General features: G+C 33.3%; 1 protein-coding gene across 1 annotated transcript in view; it reads left to right on the top strand.

Moving 5' to 3' along the window:
* LOC118185259 (coiled-coil-helix-coiled-coil-helix domain-containing protein 2-like) overlaps positions 1–24,897 on the top strand; it is a 47,504-nt gene that overhangs the window by 7,972 nt on the left and 14,635 nt on the right. The window contains exon 2 of the mRNA XM_085820165.1: positions 9,921–10,080. Coding sequence (XP_085676291.1) covers positions 9,921–10,080 — 160 coding nt within the window. The remainder of the gene's footprint in view (positions 1–9,920; positions 10,081–24,897) is intronic.

The following is a 24,897-nucleotide window of genomic DNA, read 5'->3' as shown; positions in this document are numbered from 1 at the left end:
AATCTACTATTCTGCTGTTTCAAATGTAAACAAACATTGCCACCATTGCAAAAGCTTAGCGGCACTTAAACAACTTTTAAATTGTTAATAAATCTAAAAATATCGCATGCAGATTTACTAAAGGTGTAAAAACCTTAACCGGAAGATAAGAGCAACATAATTCAATCATTTTTAAAGCAAAAAGTGTCCAATTTACAAACATATAAGAATAAAGAAACCGAGATTATTGAGCCGAGTAACAGAACTAATACAGTCAAAAGTCTTTAATCTGGACTCGTCGGGACTTCGGCAATTCCGGATTTATAGATCATCAGTTTAAATCTGGTGAGATGGCTTGCAGAAACTATAAAATTGAAAATATGAAACCATAATTTAGGAAATAAAGAGCAATTATGATCTAAAGAGTATCAAAATTTAAAAAAAAAAGCTTAATATTTGTTTACTTTATTAAACATTTCTTTCAATGCGCGAATGCGTAAAGCAGACATTACGCATAGTCGAAATTAGAAAATTGCAACCAGAAAACTATTTGATGTTTACTGGTGATATTTATAATGACGAGGAATTTGATTTAAATCATATCAAAGACTGAGTAGAACGAGATGAAATACTACATTTAGTAAGGAATTATAAGCCGAATAAAATAAAAACATCTGCCCTCAAGATAAGGATAGTGCTGATAGATCAACTTCCAGTTCATTGTGCGCCGTGACATCCCCCCCCCCCCTGCAGAGCAGTGTGAAATTGATAAACAGATTTCGAAATGGTTAGAGAAACAAATCACCTCTCTGTCACTTTCTTCATGCCTTTATACATTTTTTGCAGCAATTCCACTTTTTGTTTGATGGACATTGAAATATGCTTTCGCTTTGTAGGTCTTTCCGCAGCTCCAGAATCGGAAATTCCTTTTGACATAATCGAAAGTTCAAGCTTACTTTTATAAAATTGCTCTAACATTCTGAAAAAAATAATAAGCCGCATCCAATTAGAAGATTAAGGAACAACACAATCTGCAACATTAACTGAAATAGATAATTTTAGCTTGGCTTATGCTGTCCGTTATACATTAAATGCATATGCATAAAGGTATTATGCATTAACGCATGCGCAGAAAGTTTGTAGCTTTGAGGTCCGGATTAAAGACTTTTGACTGTGTATATATATGACGAAACAAGAAACTTCAATTTCAATAATAACAAATTAATAAATTGGAATTCCAACATATCCAAAAAAGTAATTAACAATACAATAATAAATCAAATACAACGAATTAAAAATATCTGCACAGATGCAATAGATCTACAATGCGAAATTTTGCTCCGTATTAAAATTCTCAAAAATAATCTAATACCTCATCAATTTATTAACCATTGCCTTAAAAGAGCAGGCGTTAAATACTCTCTAAATCATTTAACTGATAGAGAAATGATAATTTGTTCTTAAACCTGAGAAGGTGGTATAAGTTGGATGACTATCAGTTGAAGGATTTGTACATAGTGTAATTACAAAGCTGTATATAATGTAATAAATAACACGTTTCCCACTAGAAAGAATGTAAGTTAATTAAGCTTTTTCTGGCCTTTTATATCTTCACATATATATATATATTAATTTTTCAATTTTGATTATTTAATTTGTTTTTGCATAGCATTATGTAGATAGCATTATGTTTCTTAATTTTCTAATGTTTATTTCAATTACTTTGAGTTCTATTTCATAATTCCAATTAAGATTACCAACCAATGTTTAATTTTTATACAAATAGTTTTGAATTAACATGCATAAAAGCGAGGATATGGGGGGACAATTACTGAAATGTTTTATCAATTTTACTACATAAATTGCTTTTCACTCAAAATTTGTATTAGCGAAAATGCTTCATTCAGAATGAGTTCTTTGGTGTTCTACTTTGGTTTTAATTACCTTCACTTCATGAAAATATTTGACCTAACTTAAATTGCCAGTTTGGCACCACCATTATTACTTGAGTAAAAGAGGAAAGCCCTTCGTATTTATTTATTGTTCACTGAACGGGAGTTGGTTTGTTCCGCTTGAAAATTCAACTAATTTCCAATCAATAGCAATAATTACTTGCTTTTAATTTAACTTTTTTCAGGGGTGTTTGTGCTCCGGGGATTTTGAACTTTGATACCCGGAAATTCCGGGGATCGTCGTTCAAAAGGAAGTAGGAATAATAATGAATTATTTATTTTGATCTGGGTAATTTTATTTGCTTTGAAAGCAGAAAACGCAAGGTCAGTGTGTGTGGTGAAAACTTTTCCTTTCTTTCTCCAAAGGCAGTGATAACAAAGAATCTTTGGTGATAATGCGTGAAAAGTGGGAAAAAACTTCTTTTTTGTTCTTTCTTTATTGCGAGTTATGATTCATTCCCACAGTTCTCGGACATTCTCTTCTGGATTCTTTTCGGCAAGTAGGGGCGGCAGAAAAAAAAAGGGAGACTTCTTTCGACCAGATGTGTGATCACGTGACTCTGAGTTCAAAGGTCTTATCTCTCCTGGCGTGGCGCCAATAAGTAGAGAAGGGGGATTTTTCGCCGTATTAGCTATTCGTTATTGATCGCTTCTCAACTTTTTTTTTCCTCCGCTGTGTAAAATTTTCGTTTCATTTATTGATGCACGTGTAAATTTTTCGTTTCGTTTATTGAAATATTTTTTTATTTATGTACGCAAGTGAATTTCACTATGAAATTTCTCGATATAAATAGTGATATTATACAATTAGAAGGTGTCCGGAATGCATTTAGGTGGAATAGGATTGAACTGAGAGATGGTAATGGGGATACCATCGGCACATGGTGCAAGAAAATAAATGTTGCTGGACAAGCATATTGTGTTTTTTGTAACTCACTGCTGAAGTAGGGTGGGGGAAGGATTCAAGGCTTTCACAAATATTCTGAAACTGTGACGCACATAAAATATTCAAAGTGCATTAGACATTCAATGACTTTAAGTAATTATGCTAATTCAAAAAATATTCAAAGTGCATTAGACTGATGCTCGGCCATTGGTATAGTGACAAAAAAAGCACGCCAAGAGGTATTAATAACTTCTTTTATCGCCGAGAATTCTCTTTCTTTCAATGTAGCTCCCAATTTAATTGAACTCTGCAAACAGTTGAGCCGCGATCAGACGGCACTAAACTCGTTGGAAATGTCCAGGACTACTGCATGTTATAAGATGAAATATGGGCTCGCAAAAACTATTAAGAAAAATATCATTAAAACTTTAAAGGAGACTCCATTCTAGCAATGCTCATGAAAGTATATTGGCAATATTGGTGCAGTTTTATGACAACAATCAAAATGAAGTTGTAGTTCATCATTTTGCATCTCTAAAGATGGGATCTTGCAATTCAGAAGCTGTTTTTAAAGCAGTTGTTAATACTATTGAAGATAATAATATTCCATAGGCAAACGTAATTAGTGTATTAATGGACTCGTGTAACACCATGCGTGGGGAAAAAAAAGGGTGTTGAAACCAGACTACGATCAAACAAAGCACCCCACTTATTAGATATTGATGGTGACACGTCACACAGCTAATAACTGTGCAAAAAAATTTGCTTCATGTTTTGATAGATACTTAGAAGATTTGTTTGATGACATCTATTTTGATATGAAAAGCTGCAGTAAAAGAGAAAATTTTTTCAAAATCTGTGAATCCCTTACCATTAAAAATCTTAAGCCCTTGAAGAGACCAGACCATAGGTGGGTGTACATTTTATGTGTTTTAGAAAGAATCAAAGATCTGTGGGATGCTCTTATTGCATTTTATTTTCACTACTTGGATAAAACTGATAAAGGGGATTATTTTTCTTATGTTGAAACTGTATACAATAAAAGAAATATTTCTGCAGCTCAGAAAAAAATTGTCGAAGGGGTGTATTCTTACTTGCATTCCCAACAACTCACAAAGGATGCTTTAGCTCGGGGGAAAAAAGAATACTGAATGGGTTATTTGTTATGCAAAACAAAACTTTATTGCATATGGCATTATATTCAGCAGTATTACCAGAGTTCAACACGTATATTAAATTATTTGAAACAAAAAAACCAATGCTTCATTTAATACATTCCAGTATTTATAAATTGATGGCAAAATTTTTCTCTTTTTTTATGAAGCCAGAAAGTATAGAGTGCATATCTTATAATGATTTATTAAAGGTTGATGTCACAAATCCAGAATTCCATCTACCTAGCAAAGTAATATTTACTGGTGCAGAAGCTTCCACTCTCCTGAAGAAATTATCAAAAAATCATCCAATAGCAAAAGAATTCCAAATTTCTCTGATGAAAGCTTATACTAATACAGCACAGCATATGAAACAGAAATTACTCCTTAAAAATTCATATCTAATTAGTTTTACAGCATTAGATAAGAGGTGAAACCAGTACAATATTAGCTTTTGAAAATTTATTATCTTTTATGTCCTATATTTTTAGTGATAATGAAAAGTCAAAAGTAGAAGCTGAAATAAGGTTATACCAGAGTGATATTGATATCACCAAAGAAATTTCTACACATCTGATGAAAGTGGAAATCAAGTCAAGTGTACAATTGATAAATATTGGTCTAAAGTTTTTAATTTAAAAGATGATTTCACAAATGATTATAAGTATCCTACATTGGCTAAATTGGTCAAAGCCTGCCTTAGCTGCTTCCATGGCCCATTAGTGGAAAGTGCATTCAACTTAACGGATACACTTGTCACTGACTATAGAACCTCTCTTAAGATTGATTCCCTAGATGCAGTGCAGAATATTAAATATGATTTAATGGCTTGCAAAGAAACCTCATGTGAAAAATATGATAAAATTTCAGATGAGTCACCTATAAAAGTCTCTGAAAAACCTTCTACATTAGCAGAAAAGCAAACTGCTTCTACCTCTGCATGTGCATTTCTCGAGGAAATTTCTTCAACTGTAAATGAGGAAAATAAAAGTCAACCTTCCTGCAATTATGAAGTTCACCACAAAAGAAAGACAAGCCCACAAACATCAGAAAATAAAAAAAAGCAGCAGAAATTAGATAATTTTTTTTAAATAATTAATTCAGGTAATTTAAAATATTTACATAAAATGTAGTAGTTTATATGTTTGAAAATTAATGGTTATTAATTTTGCAAAAATGTAATTCATTGAACTTTTATAATTAGGTCATTCAATACTTCATAATTGTAATTTTTCATTTCTCTTCCCCCCCCCCTTCTCGAAACTCCAAAATGTCGGTAAAGTAAGTCCGTAAAAGTTTCAGGGGATTTTTTGGGGTCCCACAAACACCCCTGTTCTTTTTCAAAGTTTAAAATTTTGTTATTCACGATTTACTTCCAAGTCCGCGTAAAAATTTTTTTAACAATTTACATTCAAGTTACTTTACACAATTTTTGGAATTAAACTTCCTACCTATGGGTTCACTCTTTTTAGATACTTCTACTAATATTAATATTAAGAGATAATATAATCAATATTTCTTTAGTATGTATATATATAATGTTGTATGTTCTTAAATTCACTTAGTGTGAAAATGAGTTATTCTACTACTTGTGCAATTGCTGCAAAGTAAGTTAATAATAATAATTTATTTACTAAATATTGATTATATTATCTCCTAAGATTTAGTAGAATTATCTTAAAAAAGTGAATCCATAGTTAGTAAGTTCAATTCCGAAAACTGTTTTAAAGTAACTTGAATGTAAATTGTTAAAAAAATGTTTAACGGGGACTTGAATTAAATCATGAATAACAAAATTTCAATTGTAAAAAGAAATAAATTAAAAGCAAGCAATCATTGCCATTGATCGGAAATTAGTTGACTTTTCAAGAGGAACAAACCGACTCCCGTTCAATGAACAATAATTAAGAAATAAATACGAAGGTGTTCCATCCTTTACTGAAGTAATAAGCCAATGCCAAACCGGCAATTCAAGCTAGCCCAAATATTTTCGTGAATTGAAGGGATCAAGAACTAATGCAGAGCACCAAAAAACTCATTCCGATTAAATATTTTCGCCAATTCAATTTTGAGTGAAAAGCAATTTCTGCAGTAAAATTGATAAATTACTCGACTAAATGTCCCCAGACACCCTCGTGCTTATGCATTTTAATTTCAAAACTATTTGTAAAAATTAAACATTGGAAATTGGCATTATGAAATAGAAATAAAAGTAATTGAAATAAACATTAGAAAATTACAAAATATAATGCAATCTTTGCAAAAACAAATCAAGAAATATAAATTGAAATTTAAAATGTATATAATAAGAAAAAGGAATGTACATGAAAATATAAAAGGCCAGAAAAAGCATTAACTTATGTTCTTTCTAGTGGGAAGTGGGCAAAGTGTTGTCTTCGCGTCTTAAGCCGTTATCACATTAGCTGTTTGTTGCCGGGACAAAACGTTTGTAGCAACAGTTCTGAGAAACGGCCTTTGGCGAAATAGGGTTACCATCTTCACTTGGCAAACAGGCTGAAAGCCAAACAAGAATCAGTTATCGCTCAGATTGGTGAAAGTGACATTTCCTTTCAAGTGATATTCGCTTCTTCGTGTTGTTTTGTATCGCTCACACGCTTTTCGTTTTAAACTTTATTGTTAATAATGGAAGATAATAGAAAGGTGATTGCTATCAAGTTAATCACTTTGATCTCCACTCTGGCACTTCATGTAACAGTTAAACACACTTCTGGTTATAGCAATCAATTACATCAGTAATAGCCAAATTCTGTATACACTCTAAGAATAGTTTAAAAACATGTGCTGGATAAGTCTATTTATCACACATCGCTTATGTGTATTTTCTGTTGTCTGCATTTCAATGAAAATTTGATAGCTCACTGGAAAATTTGTGACCTGGTGAAAGCATTTTCTGACTAACTTTATGGCTCATAATTACTGTTCTGTCCATTCAAATGAAAAAATCTATATGGCTGATATTTACCTCCTCACAGCCAGAAGATATTATTCAGCAAAATGAAGATCAAATAAAGCATATGAATACATGAGCAATCAAACATGTGCGAGTTGTTTACTGTCCCATAGAACACTATGGACCATAGAACCATATACCTAAAACACATTAATTATACCAACTCTAGAAATTAAGTGTTCACATCATGAGTTTGTTTTATGGTTTGGTTTATTGAGATTACAGCAAAGCACACTAGGGCTATCTGCCTAAGGGAAGGGATGCCTTCGGGGAGGACTTTCTAAGGGAAACTGGCTCGTATACACATTACACATGGGGAAAACCACGAAAGCTTCCATTCAGCCAGCCCGTTCGTGGGATTCGGACCGAAGTACCAGTGTTCAGCGACTTTACAGCTCGGCCGCTGGTGGGCTCAGTTGGTTTTATGTGATTACCGCAAAGCCTCGAGGGATAACAACAGGAGGGATCCCTTTGTAGAAGATTTTTTAAAACTGGCTCGTATACCAGTTACAAATGGAGCAAACCAAGAAAACGTCATGTAGCTAGCCCGTTCGCAGCATTCTAACCTGAGACAGAACTACCAGTGTTCAATGACGCTTCGGCCACTAGTAGGCCCGTGCACTTAATTGGAAAGTGCAATTCATTATGTAAACAGACATGAAGGTGATAATCAGTTGTGCGCTGTTTTAAGTAATCAAATGTTATAAATGCACAGCTGTTACATTTCTTATTTATTAGTCATGTTTTTATTACGTAGATCATACGTATGATATAATTATGAATTAACCCAATAACAAAATGTGTACACTCTTTAGTACTCAAATACTCAATTATTTTTCAACTGATTATTACATACCCATAATAATTTGCAAAGAACTGATAACCATAGTTGCTGCCAATTACATAATCGTTATCTGAATTAAAAGTAACTTCAAATAAACTTCTTGGCAATGTTCATTTTTGTATTCATACATACATACATATATATATACACATCTAATAAGTCATATATTTACATACAGATAGAGAGATGCGATGTTTTAGAAGTTGTTAATATATATTTATTAGTATTAATGTAATGAATAAGATTTATATTAATGAATGTATATACAAATGTTTTTCATCATGCATAATAATAAATCCATAAATTTTCAATGTTTCAATATGTAGCATTTCCAATAAAAGTATAGTTTCTAATGTATTTATAATTCAAAAAGTATTTCATTAATAACATGAAAATAATAGGCAAATTTAATGAGTATTCTCATTATTACATAAGCTGTGCTTTTTCTTTTTATGCATCTTTTATGCTGTTTAAAATGTGTCACTGATTATGCAGTTAACAATTTAAAAGATAAGTAATTAGGAGAAAAGCCGCGCATATACAAACGGATTTAAAAAAATTATTCAACTTAAATTTAAGAAATAAAATTCTATTATATAACAGTGTTATAATACACGATCAGCACAAAATACGACAGATTTGGCGAGCTTTTGGCTACGAACAATTTGTAAACAAATCCGAAATGCAAGAACGTCGTAAAATAATGTCAACTCTGAAATTTCTACGATTATATTTTTAATGAATATATACACATTTAAAAAATGACTCAGGCAGTTGTATTACAACAAAACAGCAATAATTAAAGCGGCCTCTATTTCCACCATCCATCACTTCACAGTGAGAGCCATCGCCATATTGAAAGTTACCCGTGATCCTTCAGAAGCTGACCTTTCGTCTGATTGGTTGAACGTTCGAGGAACACGTCTCCAGCCGGAACATTTTGGGAAAAGTTTTAAAATGTTGCTCGTAGCCGGGACACGTTCCTCCTAGCTAGACCAAACATTTCTCGGAAGCCTGCCGCTTAAAGCCGTGCTACTAGAATCTTGTTTCTCGGAATTGTCTCGGGTAAGCGCGCGCGTCTATAGATGTGATAACAGCATTACTCAGAAGGGTTGTGTTTCCGAAATTCTTTATCAGCGGGGGGGGGGGGGGCTTTGAATTTTATCAGTCGGGTGTGAAGTAATTTATGGAAGAGGGAGTGACTAGGAATGCTTGAGGGACTCATGTTGTGGTGTTCTTATTTGAGTGAAACCATCTGTTAAAAGTTTTGAAAATACTAGTGAATGGAAATTAATTAATTTCTGGCTAATTGTTGTGTCGTAACGAGGAAGAAATTAAGAAAATTTTCACTGTCAAAGGGCAATTTGACATACTAAAGATTATGAAGTAGGTCCATTTTTTTAATAACAGCATAAGTCTGAAGACAATTAGCTTTTTACATTATATACTATATAACTTTGTAATTACACTATGTACAAATTCTTCAACTGATGGTCATCCAACTTATACTGCCTTCTCAGGTTTAGGAACAAATTATCATATCCCTATGAGTTAACTGATTTAGAGTCAGTATTTAATGCCTGCTCTTTTAAAACAATGGTTAATAAATTGATGAGGTATTAGATTATTTTTGAGAATTTTAATAAGGAGCAAAATTTCGTGTTGTAGATCTATCGTATCTGTGCAGATATTTTTAATATGTTGTGTTTGATTTATTATTGTATTACTAATTACTTTTGGAGATGTTGAAATTCCAATTTATTAATTTGTTAGTATTCAAACTGAAGTTTCTTGTTTTGGGAAACGGTAAAATTTTTTTGTAATTAATGATTTGAACATCTAACTAAACTGTCGCAAGTTCATTTGGATTGGCATACTTTATATTTAACCATAATTTTTCTAAACTGTGTTCTCTGCGAAAAAAATAATTATCATCCTTTTTGATTTTTGCTTTATTCCCCATGAAATTTCTTGTTTGTTATTTTTTTTATTATTATTATTTATAAACAAAACAGTACTTACGAACTATATCAGTTATCAAGCATTTTCTTTCTCTGCATTAAATTTTCATGTTTTTATAAGACAGTGATTAACTATTTTGTAATTTTTGGTTTATTTTTTCTGAATTGTTAAGATCTGGTTCAAGGCCGTCAAGTAATGTGCCAGCTCGGGCTCCTCCTCAGCAGCCTGCTCCAGCTGCCCAAGCTCCTCCTCCCATGGCTGCTCCTCAACAACCTGGAATGTTTGCCCAAATGGCATCAACAGCTGCTGGTGTGGCTATAGGTTCTGCAGTGGTATGTATTTATTTATTATTACTATTTCAAAATTTGATACCCTTGGAGAATTTTAATGGAAATTTTTTTTTCCAGTTGTGGCATGAGCAGTGGACAAAACAATTTATATTTTAAGTCAGTAATCACCTAATTATTGACACAAATGAAAATAAGGCAGAAAATTTATACTTACATTATTTCATCAGCTGACTGTGGCGTGTAGAATAGTATAATTGATAAAGTCCCAGCTTGATATCATTGCTTTATCTAGGATGTCGGTCTGAATTTTGAAACCGTAAATGCCACTGAATGAATAATTGAAAAAAGAATTAAACCTTAAAAAGACAGTCGTTCTCCTTCTAGCTATTGGGTATAAGCATTGTAGCGATTTGAGAACAGGCAGATTTTTATTTTGGGTAGCGTAAATAAAATATTTATTTAACTGAAGGATATGTGCTAAATTACACAAGTTGAATTTTAAGGTAAGTTCAACTGCTTATCATAACAAAAGTATTTTGCTTAGCAAAATAGTCCATTTACATAGGAAACGATAATCACTTGAGTTCAAACAAAGTCGAAAAAGGTAGCGGAGAAAAAGTCCGGCTACGCTTCTTTGAGAGTTTTTTCCCCCCGCTCTTGACAGAGCTTAGTAGCGACTCGGGACAAGCCATAAAAAAACACAAGAGAGAAAGGGCTCTCTAAAGCTTACTAGCGACTCTGGACAAGCCGTAAAATACAAGAGAAAGGCTCTCTTCTGTACGCAACGACTACGTATTCTTCAGACTAATCTCTCTAATTATTTTCCACTCACTGTTTTTATGTCTAGGTTTTCTTGGCGTGTCTTGTGCGTCTGCTGCAGTGATTCGCTAAACGTCTTTTTCGGAGCATCTCTCCATTGGTTAACAGGCGCTGATTTGTTCTCAGATACTGTCTTGACAGCCTGAGAAACTGAAATTTTCGTGGGAAATTCAGAATGCCTTTTTGGGAGGTCTATCTAAGTTATTTCGAGAAACAGGCAGTTGGCGACAGTCTGTCGCATACACAATAGACACTCCACAACCCGTGAGAACTTGCATGAAAGTTTTCTCCTTTCGTAAAAACAATATGCTTTCCGCACTTTGTTGGGGGGTCACGTTCGACCTCAAGAATTCGTAAGTGTCATCAGGGTGGTCATCTGGCGCCCATTTGAAGTCTCCTTTTCCCAGACTTCGTGGGAATCCGTGGGAAAATAGCTGACGACGTTACAGCATCTTATACGTGTAAAATATTTCTTATCAGATACAATAAATATCTTTCATTCGATCTTCCACTGCCTCAAAAATACACTTGTTTTTTGATACCACCAAACATCATTTTCCATTAACTCTTTTTTACCTCTAATATATTGCCTCTTATGAAACATGCTGTCATATCTCCACAGATGATGAGTATTTGCACCTTTCTTATGGATACTCACTTGTAGCTGCCCAATTTATCCTTATGTTCAATCAATGCATATCTTTCATACAGATTAGATATTCATGCCTGAAACTAACTAAAACCCTCATTCATACATGAGTTATTAGCAACTTTGTTGCCTTAGAGATCTGACTGATGAAAAAATGTGGTATGCAGCTTGCGAATCATGATTTTGACGTAAGGAATGTAAGTTAAAAAAAACATAAGGTGACCACCAGTCCTCAGTGGTGCAATAGGGTGAGGAAACAGGTGTTCAAAATACCTGCACAAAACAAAAACATAATAGAATTGTGGAGTTTCATCATTAATATTTTTTAATTCTCTTTTGTTTTAACGTCTTTTATATAGAAGTGTTTTTATTTAGCTATTTTAAAAACACTGAGTTTGAAAGACGTATATAAATTTTGATTCTTCTGGAGGTTTTAGAGAAAAAATTCAAAATATTGTGAATTTTTTCTAAAGGTGACTCTGGACAATTACTTAATCATTTCATGTTATGTGTAATATGTACACTCTAAGACACAAAAAAAAAAAAAAAAAAGAAAGAAAGAAAGAAAGATGCACCGAGGAGATATAAAGAATATTGGACACAATTAGATATGCATACAGGTTTCGATGGAAAATTCAAAATTTAACATTTTGCCTGCAATGGATGAACGGTTGTCACTACAGTGCATCTGATCTGCACAACTGGCAGGATATTTAAGAGGAGAAATTACGATTTCAAGTCATAAATTCTTAACGAATTTCATTCCTTGTACTCTGGTACACAGAAACTATGCCTCACATACAGGTGTGCGAACGATATGTGCTGATGTCAGAATTTGAAAGAGTTCGTGTAGTTGGTCTCAAAGAAGCCGGTTTTTTTTTTTATCGGCGAATAGCTCAACATTTGAGTAGTAGCGATGCCACTATTAGATGATGTTGGCATGAATGGGTGAACCGTGGCCGCACACAGTGTCAAGAAGGAAGCGGTAGGCCTAAAGAAACGACAGAACGTGAAGACCGAGCAATCGTCAGAGTGGCACTCACAACCCCAGATGCATCATTATCATCGATTGTACGTGCAACTAGTGCTTCAGTGACCACAAGGACCATGCATAGATGGCTCGCAGAAAGGGGGCTGAGGTCAGGCCGTCCCTTGCGCCGACTACCATTGACCTCTGTACAACGTCAAGCCGTCTGCAATGGTGTCGGGCTCCGCATTGGAATGTCACTGACTGGAGTAGAATAGTCTTCAGTGATGAGTCCCGCTTTGAACTGAGCCCCGAAGAGCAGCGAAGGCGAGTCTGGAGACGCCCCAGACAGCGGTGTAATACCAACTTGACTGTCTTCCGGCAGACAGGCCGAACCAAGAGTGATGGTCTGGGGTGCCATTTCATTTCATAGTAGGACCCCTTTGGTTGTCATCTGTAGCAACCTTAAGCACAGCGGAACGTCGAAGTTCTAAGGCCCATTGTGTTGACCTTCATGTCACGCCACCTGTGGTTACATTTCAGCAAGCTAATGCCCACCCTCACACGGTACATGTTTCTACTAGTTGCCGAACGTTACCTTGGCCTTGATCTCTCTTCTATTGAGTACGCTTGGAGCATTATGTGCAGGGCCCTTCAACCAGCTTGGGATGTTGACGATCTAACGCGCCAGTTGGACAGAATTTGGCACAATATCCCTCAGAAAAACATCCGCAATCTCTATCAATCAATGCCAAGCCGAATAACTGCTTGCATAAGGGCCAGAGGTGAACAAACGCGTTACTGACTTTTTCACTCTGTGAAGTTCTATCACTTCAATAAATCATCCAATTTTTCTCAAACTGTAATCTCTCTCTCTCTCTCTTTTTTTTTTTTTTTTTTTTTTTGTCTAAGATTATATATATATATGGATGCACCAACTGTTTAAAATATTCTGTCTTGTGATGTATCAGTTAAAAATTTAATTACATTCTCTTTCTCTCTCTCCCCCTTTTTTCCCCGTATTTTTGAGTAATATTGATATATTATTTATATATTCCATTTTAATTGCATGGAATTATACTGGAGGTAAGTGTATGAAAATTACAAATTAAACAAGTTTATTACATGTCTTACAAGAAACAGATATGAATTTAAATTTACAAAATAGTATGCTTTCATATCTCTAATTCAGTTAATAGAATTCTACTTTTTTAAATTCATTTCAGTAAGATTGATTTCTGTACAGTAATTTCTCGTTAGATAATATACGTATAATTCAGTTAATAGAATTCTACTTTTTTAAATTCATTTCAGTAAGATTGATTTCTGTACAGTAATTTCTCTTGTTAGATAATATACGTATTTCTTATTATATAATGTGAAAGACCCAAAAATAAATTCAAGGACTTTTTGAATGCAAATGAAAAAATATATATCATTTTATTTTATGTTGCACACATAATAGGCATTCAGTGAAATTCTGGTACTTATGCATTAGCATAGCAGTTTTGGTACTTTCTTGCAGAAGAAAAAGAATAACTTAGAATTGCAAAAATTACTGCTTATAATATTTTGCATTTTAATCAAATATTTATGTGAAAGAGTCGATCAATAAATTTACATACTCTCTCTGTAGTTTAGGTGATCTCTGTAGTTTTTCATTTTAGCAATTTTTCCAGCAAAGTACTGTATTAATGGTGAAATTTTATTTCAATTATTGAGTCATGGCAAGGCAGAAGGCTAAGGAATGATATACACCTAATGAAGTATCAGGTTCATTAAACTTCATAGGTAGTCAGTGAGTGTTGAGTTATTATAATGTAGGTGATCAAAGTAATGTAAGTTTATGACTCGGCAAAAATTGAATTTGCGTGCTGGTTGGGTTTTCGGCAAATTTGTTCACGGGTTGTTAGAAAATAAAACTTGATCACCAGGTTTAAATTGGTATCCAGGTCGTTGCCCTGTATCAGTATATTATTTTCGATTCTCTTGTTTATTTTCAGCAAGTTCTTTTACCTGGTTGACTGTTATGGGATAATTCCTGTTACAAAATTATCATTGGAGATAACCGTGCATAAGATCATGTGTAACATCATCTGGCAGCTAGCTGTCTTCCAGATTGGAGGTATGTGGCAGTTTTGCATTTATGATTGTTCATTGCAAAACAAATTGTTGAAATCTGCCCAAGAAGAATGTTTATCAGCCACAAACATGGCCAACCTGGGCTTCAAATCCCTGTTTTTTCACTCTACAGGATTTGCTTGACAGGGATACCCTGGAGTTAACGCTCGATCAATATTATAAGAAAACACTGTTGCTGCAATGCAGCGTTAATGAATTGAATTCTGTTATCATTGATCATCTTTGAGGTTATCCATATCTTAAGAAAACCTATTAATGTAATTGCACATTCCTTTGCAGTAGCTAAAGTGAAAAACTCCACCCATTTTATATTCCATTTTTTCCTCATTGGTACTTGACCAAATAAATTGGTAGCAAACGTTTCGAAGTGTTGGCCATAAACTGGTGTTTAGAGCAACCGGAGTGGTTTCTGGTTTGAAGGTTTGTGGCGATTACACTCAATATACTTTTTTTATAGAATTTGCAATGTATTTTTGTGTATGTGAAATAATACCTATAAGAAATTCTATGGTATGTGTCTCCAACACCATAAGGTCCTGCTGTAGGAGCATCATTATATTGCTTTAGAATTCTTTGTCTCGCATATTGTTACTTATTGAGCTTCCTGTGATTCAGTGTCTGGGAAATAGTCATACAGAATTCCTTGATTCATTGTACAGCCTTCTCTGGTCCAATTAGAAACATTTTCACCCTTTACTTCACTTTTAAAAGATTCTCTGATCTTTTTTAAGATCTGTATCCTTTAGCTGTATTCCATGAACTGGTTGCGATATCACTGGTTAAGGTACAAACTTTGCATGATTCTCCTTCATGTTTGTACATAGGGCATGATAACATTTCGGCTATAAAATTAGCTCCTCCAGGGATGTATTCCATCTTCAAGTTACAAGACTATTAATTGCATAGACCACTTAGCAAGTCTACCCAGATGTGACTTAAGCTTAAAATCTATTTCATTAATTGGTGATTAGATGCTACAATAATGTTTTGGCATTCAGTATAGCCATAGAATTTATTCAAGGCTTCAACAGCAAGGGTTTCTTGCTGTGTTGCAAAGCAATTTATTTTTGCAGCTCCTCTGAATCTTTCTGTGTAATAATGCCACATCCAAAGCATAGTTATTAGCATCTGTTTGAATAATGTAAGGCATTGTTGCATCATATTTCTTAAATATGAGAAGTTGTTTTAATGTCTGGAAAGAGTTGCCCCCCCCTCTCCGTGGTCCCCATGTCCAGCTTACATTGTTCTTAGATTACATAAGAGGTCTATGTTTCTGGAAATTTCTGTAGGAATCCTCTATACCAGGAACAGAGGGTATGCAAGGATGACATGCTTGTTTCATATCTCTTGGAACTGGCATCTTCTGTATAAACGAGTTTTTCTAGATCAGGGATGTTAAACTCATAGGTACACTTGGGCCAAACAAACAAGGTTTAACTTTAGGCGGGCCGCAAAAAAAAAAATCAATATTCATAGAAACGTAGATTTATTTTGAATAATACAATAATAAACATGTATATATATATTTATATAGAAAAGAACAAGAAAAATTTAATGTTTACGTCCTAAACTTGACATCTCTTCTCTGCTATTATCTTTCCTATTTTGGGAGAAATTTTGTTTGCAGTGATAACTTTCAACGCTGACCCAAAGTGAGCATCATTAATACGGTTTCTAATAGGAGACTTATTACCTTCCATGATTGAAAATAACTGCTCGCACCGATAAGTGCTACCAAACATGGAAATAATTTTATATGCGAATTTTCGAGTATTTTCAAACCTGGCTGGTAAATATTTGTAAAATTCAGGCACACCCACTTCAATAAATCTTGCTTTCAAATTTGAGTTGCATTGAATCTCGATCACCTCCATTTGCATATGGCTGGGTACTGAGTCAATACTTATTGAGAAAATCGAAGAAAACAAGAAAAATTTGTCTTCGAGGGAACTAAAATCATTAAACCTCGTTTAAAATTCAGTTGTTAAATTTGCAATTTTTTCTGCGTATTTTTGATACGAACAATTATCATCTAAACTTGATTTGTTCATGCTGCACATCAGGAAGTGCATCAAATCTTCATTTTTAAGTTGTTTTTCCCAAAGAACTAGTTGACATTTGAATGCTTTAATTATGTCGAACATGTTCGTAATGATATGATCTTTTCCTTGTAACGATAAATTTAAATCGGTTAAGTGTTTGGTTATATCAACCAAGAAAGATAAATCTTGTATCCATATTGGATCGTAAAACAAACTTACGTCTTGTTTTTTCATTTTTAAAAACTGACATATTTCTTCTTTCAAATCCCAGAATTGTTTGAGAATCTTGGAGCAAGATAACCAACGTACCTCGGTATAGTAGGACAAACCCAAATATTCACTATCTAACTCACTTAAGAAAGCAGTGAATTGACGTTGATTTAAACCTCGAGATCTTATAAAATTTGTAACTTTTTTTATATATGACAAAACATTCTCCATATTTATTACTTTCGTGCATAGAACTTCTTGATGTATAATACAATGCATATGATGAATGTTTGAACCGTGAATTTCACTAAGTTTTTTTCTTAGTAATGCTACGAAGCCCTTGTTTTTCCTGGTCATTGATGGAGTGCCATCTGTAGCTACAGAATTTAATTTTCCCAAAGGTAGATTGTATTTCTGCAGAAGTCCCAAAAACACAAGTAAATATATCTTCTCCTGTGGTAGTACCAAGCATCTGTATTAGTTCCAGTAATTCCTCAAAAATGTTAAAATTCTTGTCACAAGAACAAAGAAACACTACTAATTGAGCTTTGCCACTAATGTCCGTGCTCTCGTCACAGGCAATGGAGAAACTTTCGAAACTAGATGATTTTGCTTTGATATGATCACTTAAATTCGCGGCTAAATCAGTAACTCTTTCCGCAACTGTATTTCGAGACAAGGAAATTGATTGAAAAGCCTTCACATATCCAGGACAAACAATTTCTCCAGCTTTCATTAGGCATTCCTTGATGAAATCACTGTCAGTAAAAGGCTTCGAATGTTTAGCTATCAACTCGGACAAGACGTAGCTTGCATGTACCGCCGCTTCACTTTCTTGCAATACTTTATTAAATATAGACTGTTGCTTTTTCACTCCTAACTTGAGCTCTTTCAACTTTTCTTCTCTCATTAATCCTTCGTAATTGTTATATTTCGATTTGTGTTGTTCGTAATGACATTTAATATTATATAACTTTGGTACATTAATATCAAGCAGATTATTTTATCTTTTATTTCACAGCAAAAATATTCTAATTCCCATTTTACTTGGAATATTCTATGTTCGTCAGCGATTTTTCGTTTAATTTTACTACCACTTGGTTTTGATATAGACATACTGAATACAAAGGGCTGGAATAAACACGGTTAACGTTAAAAAGTTAACAAAAATTTATTCTTTCCACAAGAGATAAATCAAAATGCTGAAATATTTCTTCAAAAATATTCTAACAATATCACAAAATGTCAAACGTTTAGCAAAAATCAATTCAAGACAGAGAAACTAATTCTATCTCACAGCGAAATCGATACAAATCAATCACAGCATTAAGTAAACAAACAGTTCGCTAGAACTACAGCTACTACTGAGATTAGTTGTTTGTTCTCGGCTTTTATAAGCTTTATAATTAATTTCTCGAATATACTGGAAACATCTATAAATATCTGGATTTTTGTGGATGGCAACAGCAATTACGAGATATTTATTTATTAGGTATTAAATGCACTCGCTGTTCTATTTTTAACTTTCCAACGCAGCGGTCTTTTCAAAAATAGTCTGCGTTGCTAAGGCAACATGAAGCAAATCTAATTATAATTTTAAATAAATAAATAACTATGAAATCCGTAACAATATGAATTAAGTAATAATTAATAATAAAGCAAAGTGCATGCACCAATATATCGTACAAAACTATGATTGGAAAACTGAGACCATGAGTTCGGCCACATTCAGCTATCGGGGGATGCATACAAGTTCTGAGTGCACGTGTCCCCCAAAAGCCGAAGGTAGCTGAACGCAAGCTACTCACACGCATTTGTAATTTAAGTAGTGTGTGTGTCAGCTCGCTGTGAGTAATCTAACAACACTGAATAAATTATCGTTAATTACTTAGCAGTAAACATTTCATTTTTTTCTTCGTCGATATGTTATTTTATTATTATATATTATTATTTGCCGAGCCACAAAAATATTTGTTATGGGCTGCGAGTTTGACATCCTTTTTCTAGATCAATGTCTGTTTTTTGATTAGTAATCCAATGACCAAGATATTTCACTTTATTGAGAGCAAAACTGCATTTCTCGCAGTTTTATTAAATAGGAGAGTTTAATAAATTAAAAATTTCACTTAAATATTTAAAAAATAAAATATAAAAAGAATTAGTAAATTATAATAAAATTGAAGTTTAAATTGGCATGACTTCTCACACTGCTTCTAGCTACATATTTTTCAGTAATAATAATATCATTTAAGTCAGAGAGAACTACCTCATCTTTCAAGCTGCTTTGGAATTTATTGATTATGCTGTGAAAAGTAGTTGGAGCATTTTTCATTTCCATTTCATTCGAACGAAATGGAAAGTTCCAGAAAGGTGAATGCTAACCAGACCGAAAATCAATAGTTGTTATATATTGTGTATGTTTAGCAGCATGCAGTTAGTCATTCATCCTCGGTACTCGATGCAAAATCGGTTTCTTCCTTTTAATTGGAGACAAACATTCTTCTATTTTCTTTCTAGCAGATCATCAGGCTGCTTCTTTAAAATATACTTCTTGGCTGGAAACATCTGGGATGGAGGATGATTCCCCCGGTATTTATATGATGGTCAGTATAGGGAGTTGCTTCTTTTCCTGTTTGGAAGTCTCGTATTTCATGTACAGAGCATTGAGTGTCCCTTTGGCTTTCGGTTAAATGTCTTCCTTCATTTTCTCATAATCGAAATGTGTTAAATTGCACATTATTTTCTGAATGCTTGTGTGTTTTGAAAACATTATCACTAAAGCTAAATTTATTTTTAGAGTTTTCATTGTAATACCGCCTATTAGAAGATCTAAAACAGTTTCAACAGTGTGTAAAAAATCAGTTCCTAAAAGCATTTCCTTACCTTTTACAGTAGGTATCATAAATAAAGTTATTCAGGAGCATCATTCTTCAGTTTCAGTTTCTTCTTGAGTCGCATATACTTCTGTTTCTTTCTGGAGATCATTGGTAAGGGTAACATCTGTGTTGGTTTTCCCATATTCTATTCCTCATTCTCTCAAAAGACGTTATGACATTTATTCTGCTGTAATGTGGCTGGCTCCAGTGTCAGCACATACTGTTCCAATCTCAAACGAATCATCTGGGGTTCTTCGACAGAGAATGTCGAATGGTGTAGAGCTCTAAGATTAGCTTCTGCTTTTTTTAGAGATGGAGAGCAGGTGGTGCATTTAGCCTTTATAAAGCCCAACCTCCTACAGTCATAGGAACTAACAGCTGGTCAATCTTCATTTTCTGCATTATCTCTTGATGAGGCATTTTTAGTACGTTGAGGATTACCTCTATAATTTTGGAGACCACCTTGTTGAAATTTTAGAGGTTCCTTACTGATGTTTTTTTTATTTTGTACATGTCTAACTTCTTCATACAGATCTAATTTGTCTGCAAGCTAAAGTGGATTGTTCCATTCACTCCAGTGATCCAGAAAAGATAAGTGTTCCTTATAAATCGGAGGGACTATTGATCTTAATTTGATCTGCCAGAATCAAATTAACTGCTCAAACATTGTGACTTTTGATTCTTCAGACTACCCATTGAAATAGTCAAATGTTTGTGTTTGTTCCCCAGGTGTTTTCTCCTATATTGGGTAAACAGTTGTGAAATTCCTCATCTCTCAATTTGAAATGTTTTAATAGAATTTATTTTAACTTCCTCATAATCCTGAGCATCAACAGAAGATTCCTTTGCAATTAATTTTACAACTTCAGTTGACAGAAGACCAACAAGACAGGGTGCCCATTTTAAAATTGGTTCCTTCAGAAGGATTAATTTGCTTCTCAAACAAGCCCAGAAATAAACTCATATCAGCTGTTATAAGATCAAAATTAGGAACTAACTTATTCAGCATTAGGAACAACTTATGCATTTCTTCATCTACAGAAAAAGATTTTATAACTATTCGCAATACTCATATTATTAAAGAAATAAAATTAAGATTTTATATATATGCTAGGCATTTCTTTAGAATAACAGAAATCAAATCTGAAAATTCTAAAATGAAGAGGAAAATTATTCTTCAAAGGTACATTGTTGAAACTTTAATAATTTGGGAGATGAAGTAGACACTAGTGGGAACATTGATTTATTTATTGAAACAAACAGTTTTAGAATAATGCTACAGCTAAAATATCTGGAAAATTTCAAATTTAAAAGACGCATAAAGGTTTTGTTGTTTATTTTATTTTTATTTTTTTTTTTTTTCTTTCTCTAACACTCGACAAATGATCTTTAACCTTCCAGCACGCTCATCATGCACAAAGTTTACGACAAATTCGGTTTTTAATGCACATTTTTCCCATTTTGCAGCTGAGACGTTTGAAGGTCATTCCTATTCTTCCTTTCTACCCTTCCTTATATCGTGGAATTTTGTGCTGTGTGGCAGCTTCTTCATAAAAGTTAAGACATGCACACGGTCATGGGTGAAAATTGTAAAAAAATATTTTTTCTCGATTATTTCGTTATTTTGTTCTATTAATTGATGTGTATTATTTTAATTTGTATAAATTGAACTATAATTTTTTAATCGGTTTTCATGGCAAAAAAATATGTGCCACCAGTTGATTTTGCTCACATTCTTCAAGAATTATCTGATGACGAAAAAGAAGACAAGGAAACCTTTGTATGTGAGAACAGTAGCGATTTGAGTATGGAAAATAGAGATAAATAATGTCAGCAATAAATCTGAACAGTATATTTCAGATGATGATAATGGTATAGAAAAAAGGAATGATGATGATATGGTCTGTATTGGTAAGAAGAATAAATCTTCTAAGTAATGAAAACAGTATGCAAACTGCTCAAAGAAAATGAATATTATGGAAGTGTTACCAGGCCTAAAACACCATGCCAAGGATATAGAGGATAGAATAAGATCATTTTTTAAAATAATTGATATAAATATGCTTGATGAAATTTTGGAATGTACAAATAAATGTGTAAGTTTGCTAAAAGACAAATACTCAAGACACTGCACTGTTACATCAAGAGTGGAAATGATGGCATACTTTGAATTGTTATATGTGATATGAATTTAAAAAAAGGACACCATGTAAATGTAAAAGAATTGTTTTTAAGTTATGGCACTGGAATTGAAATAACCAGAGGTGTAATGAGCTGCAAGAGACTTTTATTTTTGACAAATTGTCGTCTATTCAGTGATAAATCAATAAGACAGGACAGACGTAAAATGGACAAATTGGCAGCTATCCGGAGCAATGATTACATATTTCTAAAAAAATGTAATCATTGCTACACTTTGGGCAAATTCGTCACTGTTGGTGAGAAGCGTCCTTTTCAAGGTCACTGTCAATGAATTCAATTCATGCCTATTAAACCATCGAAGTATGGGATAATACTTTGTGTGATTGAATATCATTTTATATACCTGGCCTCAACATTTACTGTGGAGCAACACCTAGTGGTTGTTATGCTGTTTCAAACAGTCCTATAGATGTTGTGAAGAGGTTGGTCTCTCCTTTCGAAAACTTGTAAGGATCTTAAGTTTTACTAACATTAATTTTATTTTAAAACTTTACTGTCCTCTCTTATTATCCACTTCCGGCCAAAATAAAACATGCGAATATGTTTATGCAAATTGTACTTGCTACGCTTAAGTATTTAAGTTGTGGCTGTTCGCCAAGAACAGAGTTAGCTGGGGAGGGAAAGAAAGCCTCCTTGCCACTGTATTCCTCGCGAGCTTTCAATCAGTTGCTGTCCGCCTTTAAGGCCAGAGGTTTAGTCCTCTCAGTATTAAAGATGTGTTGTAGTTTTCCTCAGTTTGCATACTATATACATAATAATTTAAAAGGCCAGTCTTAGTGTTAGTCATCTGTGTAAGGTGTTCAAAATTTAGCTCGTATTTAAATTTAGTTATAATCTTATGAAAGAGCATCTTCTTTCTTGTGCCAAAATCCAAACATTACCTTCTGACAATTCAACATTTCTAAGTTGTAATTATGCTGCTTCTAATGATGAAGTGCCAAAGCAATCCTCATCGAAATGAAAAACATGCGGTTAGTGTGGCAAAAAAAGAGATCATCCACATCTATGAAATGCAAGACATGCATTAGATACACGTTTTAACGTCATTCTGTTACCGAAATTATTTGCATTGAATGCAGTGTGAACTTCGAACATTGAGAAATATCTTTAGAATTCTCTTTTTCTATTATTACTCTGTTCCATTTCTATAATTACCATTCTTTATTTTTTATTTCTATTTTTTAGAAATAAATTAAAATATCTTAAAAATTGACAATCTTTTTAGAAATAATAAATAATACAGTCAAAAGTCGTTAATTCGGACACCCATAATCCGGAATGATCTATAATCCGGACCTCAAAGCTACAAACTTTCTGCGCATGCGTCGCGTTCACGCATGCGCACAGGCGTTGACGAGAGCGCGTAAGACCCTTACGGCTGCGAATATGTTTGTGCGCATGCGCGTCTAAATTGTAACGGAGTTATACGCTAAGCTAAAGTTATCTAATTCACTTAATGTTACCGATTGCGTTGTTCCTTAATCTTCGAATTGGATCCGGCTTATTATTTTTTGCAGACTGTTAGAGCAATTTTATAAAAGTAAGCTTGAACTTTCAATTATGTCAAATAGAATTTCCGATATATATTTACTACAAAGCGAAAGTATGTTTTGAAATCCGAACTCTGTTTATCAATTTCACGCTGCTCTGCGGCAGAGGGGGGGGGGGCAGAAACGTCATTATTAGATTATGATAGATTAGAAAGATTATGTCAAATAGAATTTCCTATATATATTTACTAATATGTAATTTGTATCTACAAAGCGAAAGTATGTTTTGAGATCCGAAATCTGTTTATCAATTTCAGGCAGCGGATTGGAAGTTGATCTGTCAGCACTATCCTTATTTTCAGGGCAGATGTTTTTATTTTATTTAGTTTATAATTCCATACTAAGTGTAGTATTTCATTCTGTCTTTGATATGATTTAAATCAAGTTCCTCGTGGTCATTATAATTCGCTTCGGATAGTGAAGAAAGTGACCCAGAGGTTATTGAAAACGAAAACATTTCGAGGTATTCTCAACACAGCAATTATAGGACATGAACAGCGGAACTTTGTAACTAAACAAGAAATTATGTCTGTTTAAAAGAATTAAAGAGAAAGTATTATCACATGAAACGAAGCAACTTACATTGAAGGAAATGTTTAATAAAGTAAACAAATAAATATTAAGCTTTTTCTTTTTGTAAATTTTGATACCCTTTAGATCATAATTGTTCTTTATTTCATAAATTACGGTTTCATATTTTTAATTTTGTAATTTCTGCATGCCATCTTACCAGATTTAAACTGATGATCTATAATCCGGAATCGCCGAAGTCCCGACGAGTCCGGATTAACGACTTTTGACTGTAATATATTTGTAGAAATAAATAAAAAATATCAGTTAGTTTAAAATTAGTTTTTGTAACCAATAAGAAGTAAATTTCTTTGCAGAAATAAGTAATGCTAAACTAAGGTTTTTTTCCCCTCCTACCAAGGTGAGTGCATTTTCCTTTTTTATTTGTCTATACTTGCCTTTGATGAATAATAAAATTTTAATTTTCTATAATGAAATACATCCATTTCCTTTTCATCTGACTAATATAAGCACAAAAATAATTTACTTTCATTTGAATGTGACATCATATTTATTATGCAATAATAAGGTTAATATTTTATTTCTTAACAAATTTGTTATCAATATTCACTCATTTCTATAGTTTTTTGCAGGGCTGTGGAGTCGGTAGGGTAAATGACCGATGACTCCTGAAATTTTAATATTTCTGACTCCGACTCCTTCATATATATGTAAACATATACACATGGGTACAGCTTATTTTTTTATTATAAAAAAAAGTAATATGTGCTACAGAAAAAAATGCATAGCAAATTTTTATATTAATTAGCATTTATTATGAAATGGAAAAACTGGCATTAGTAATTTCTAAGAAACGGTAAAACTTCGGCAA

The sequence above is a fragment of the Stegodyphus dumicola genome, chromosome 7, assembly GCF_044657685.1.
Source record: "Stegodyphus dumicola isolate Sdum_Otavi_A_Nest chromosome 7, ASM4465768v1".
NCBI classification, from domain to species: domain Eukaryota; kingdom Metazoa; phylum Arthropoda; class Arachnida; order Araneae; family Eresidae; genus Stegodyphus; species Stegodyphus dumicola.
Note: the sequence above shows the minus strand (reverse complement) of the source record. Positions and strands in the feature narration are given on the sequence as shown.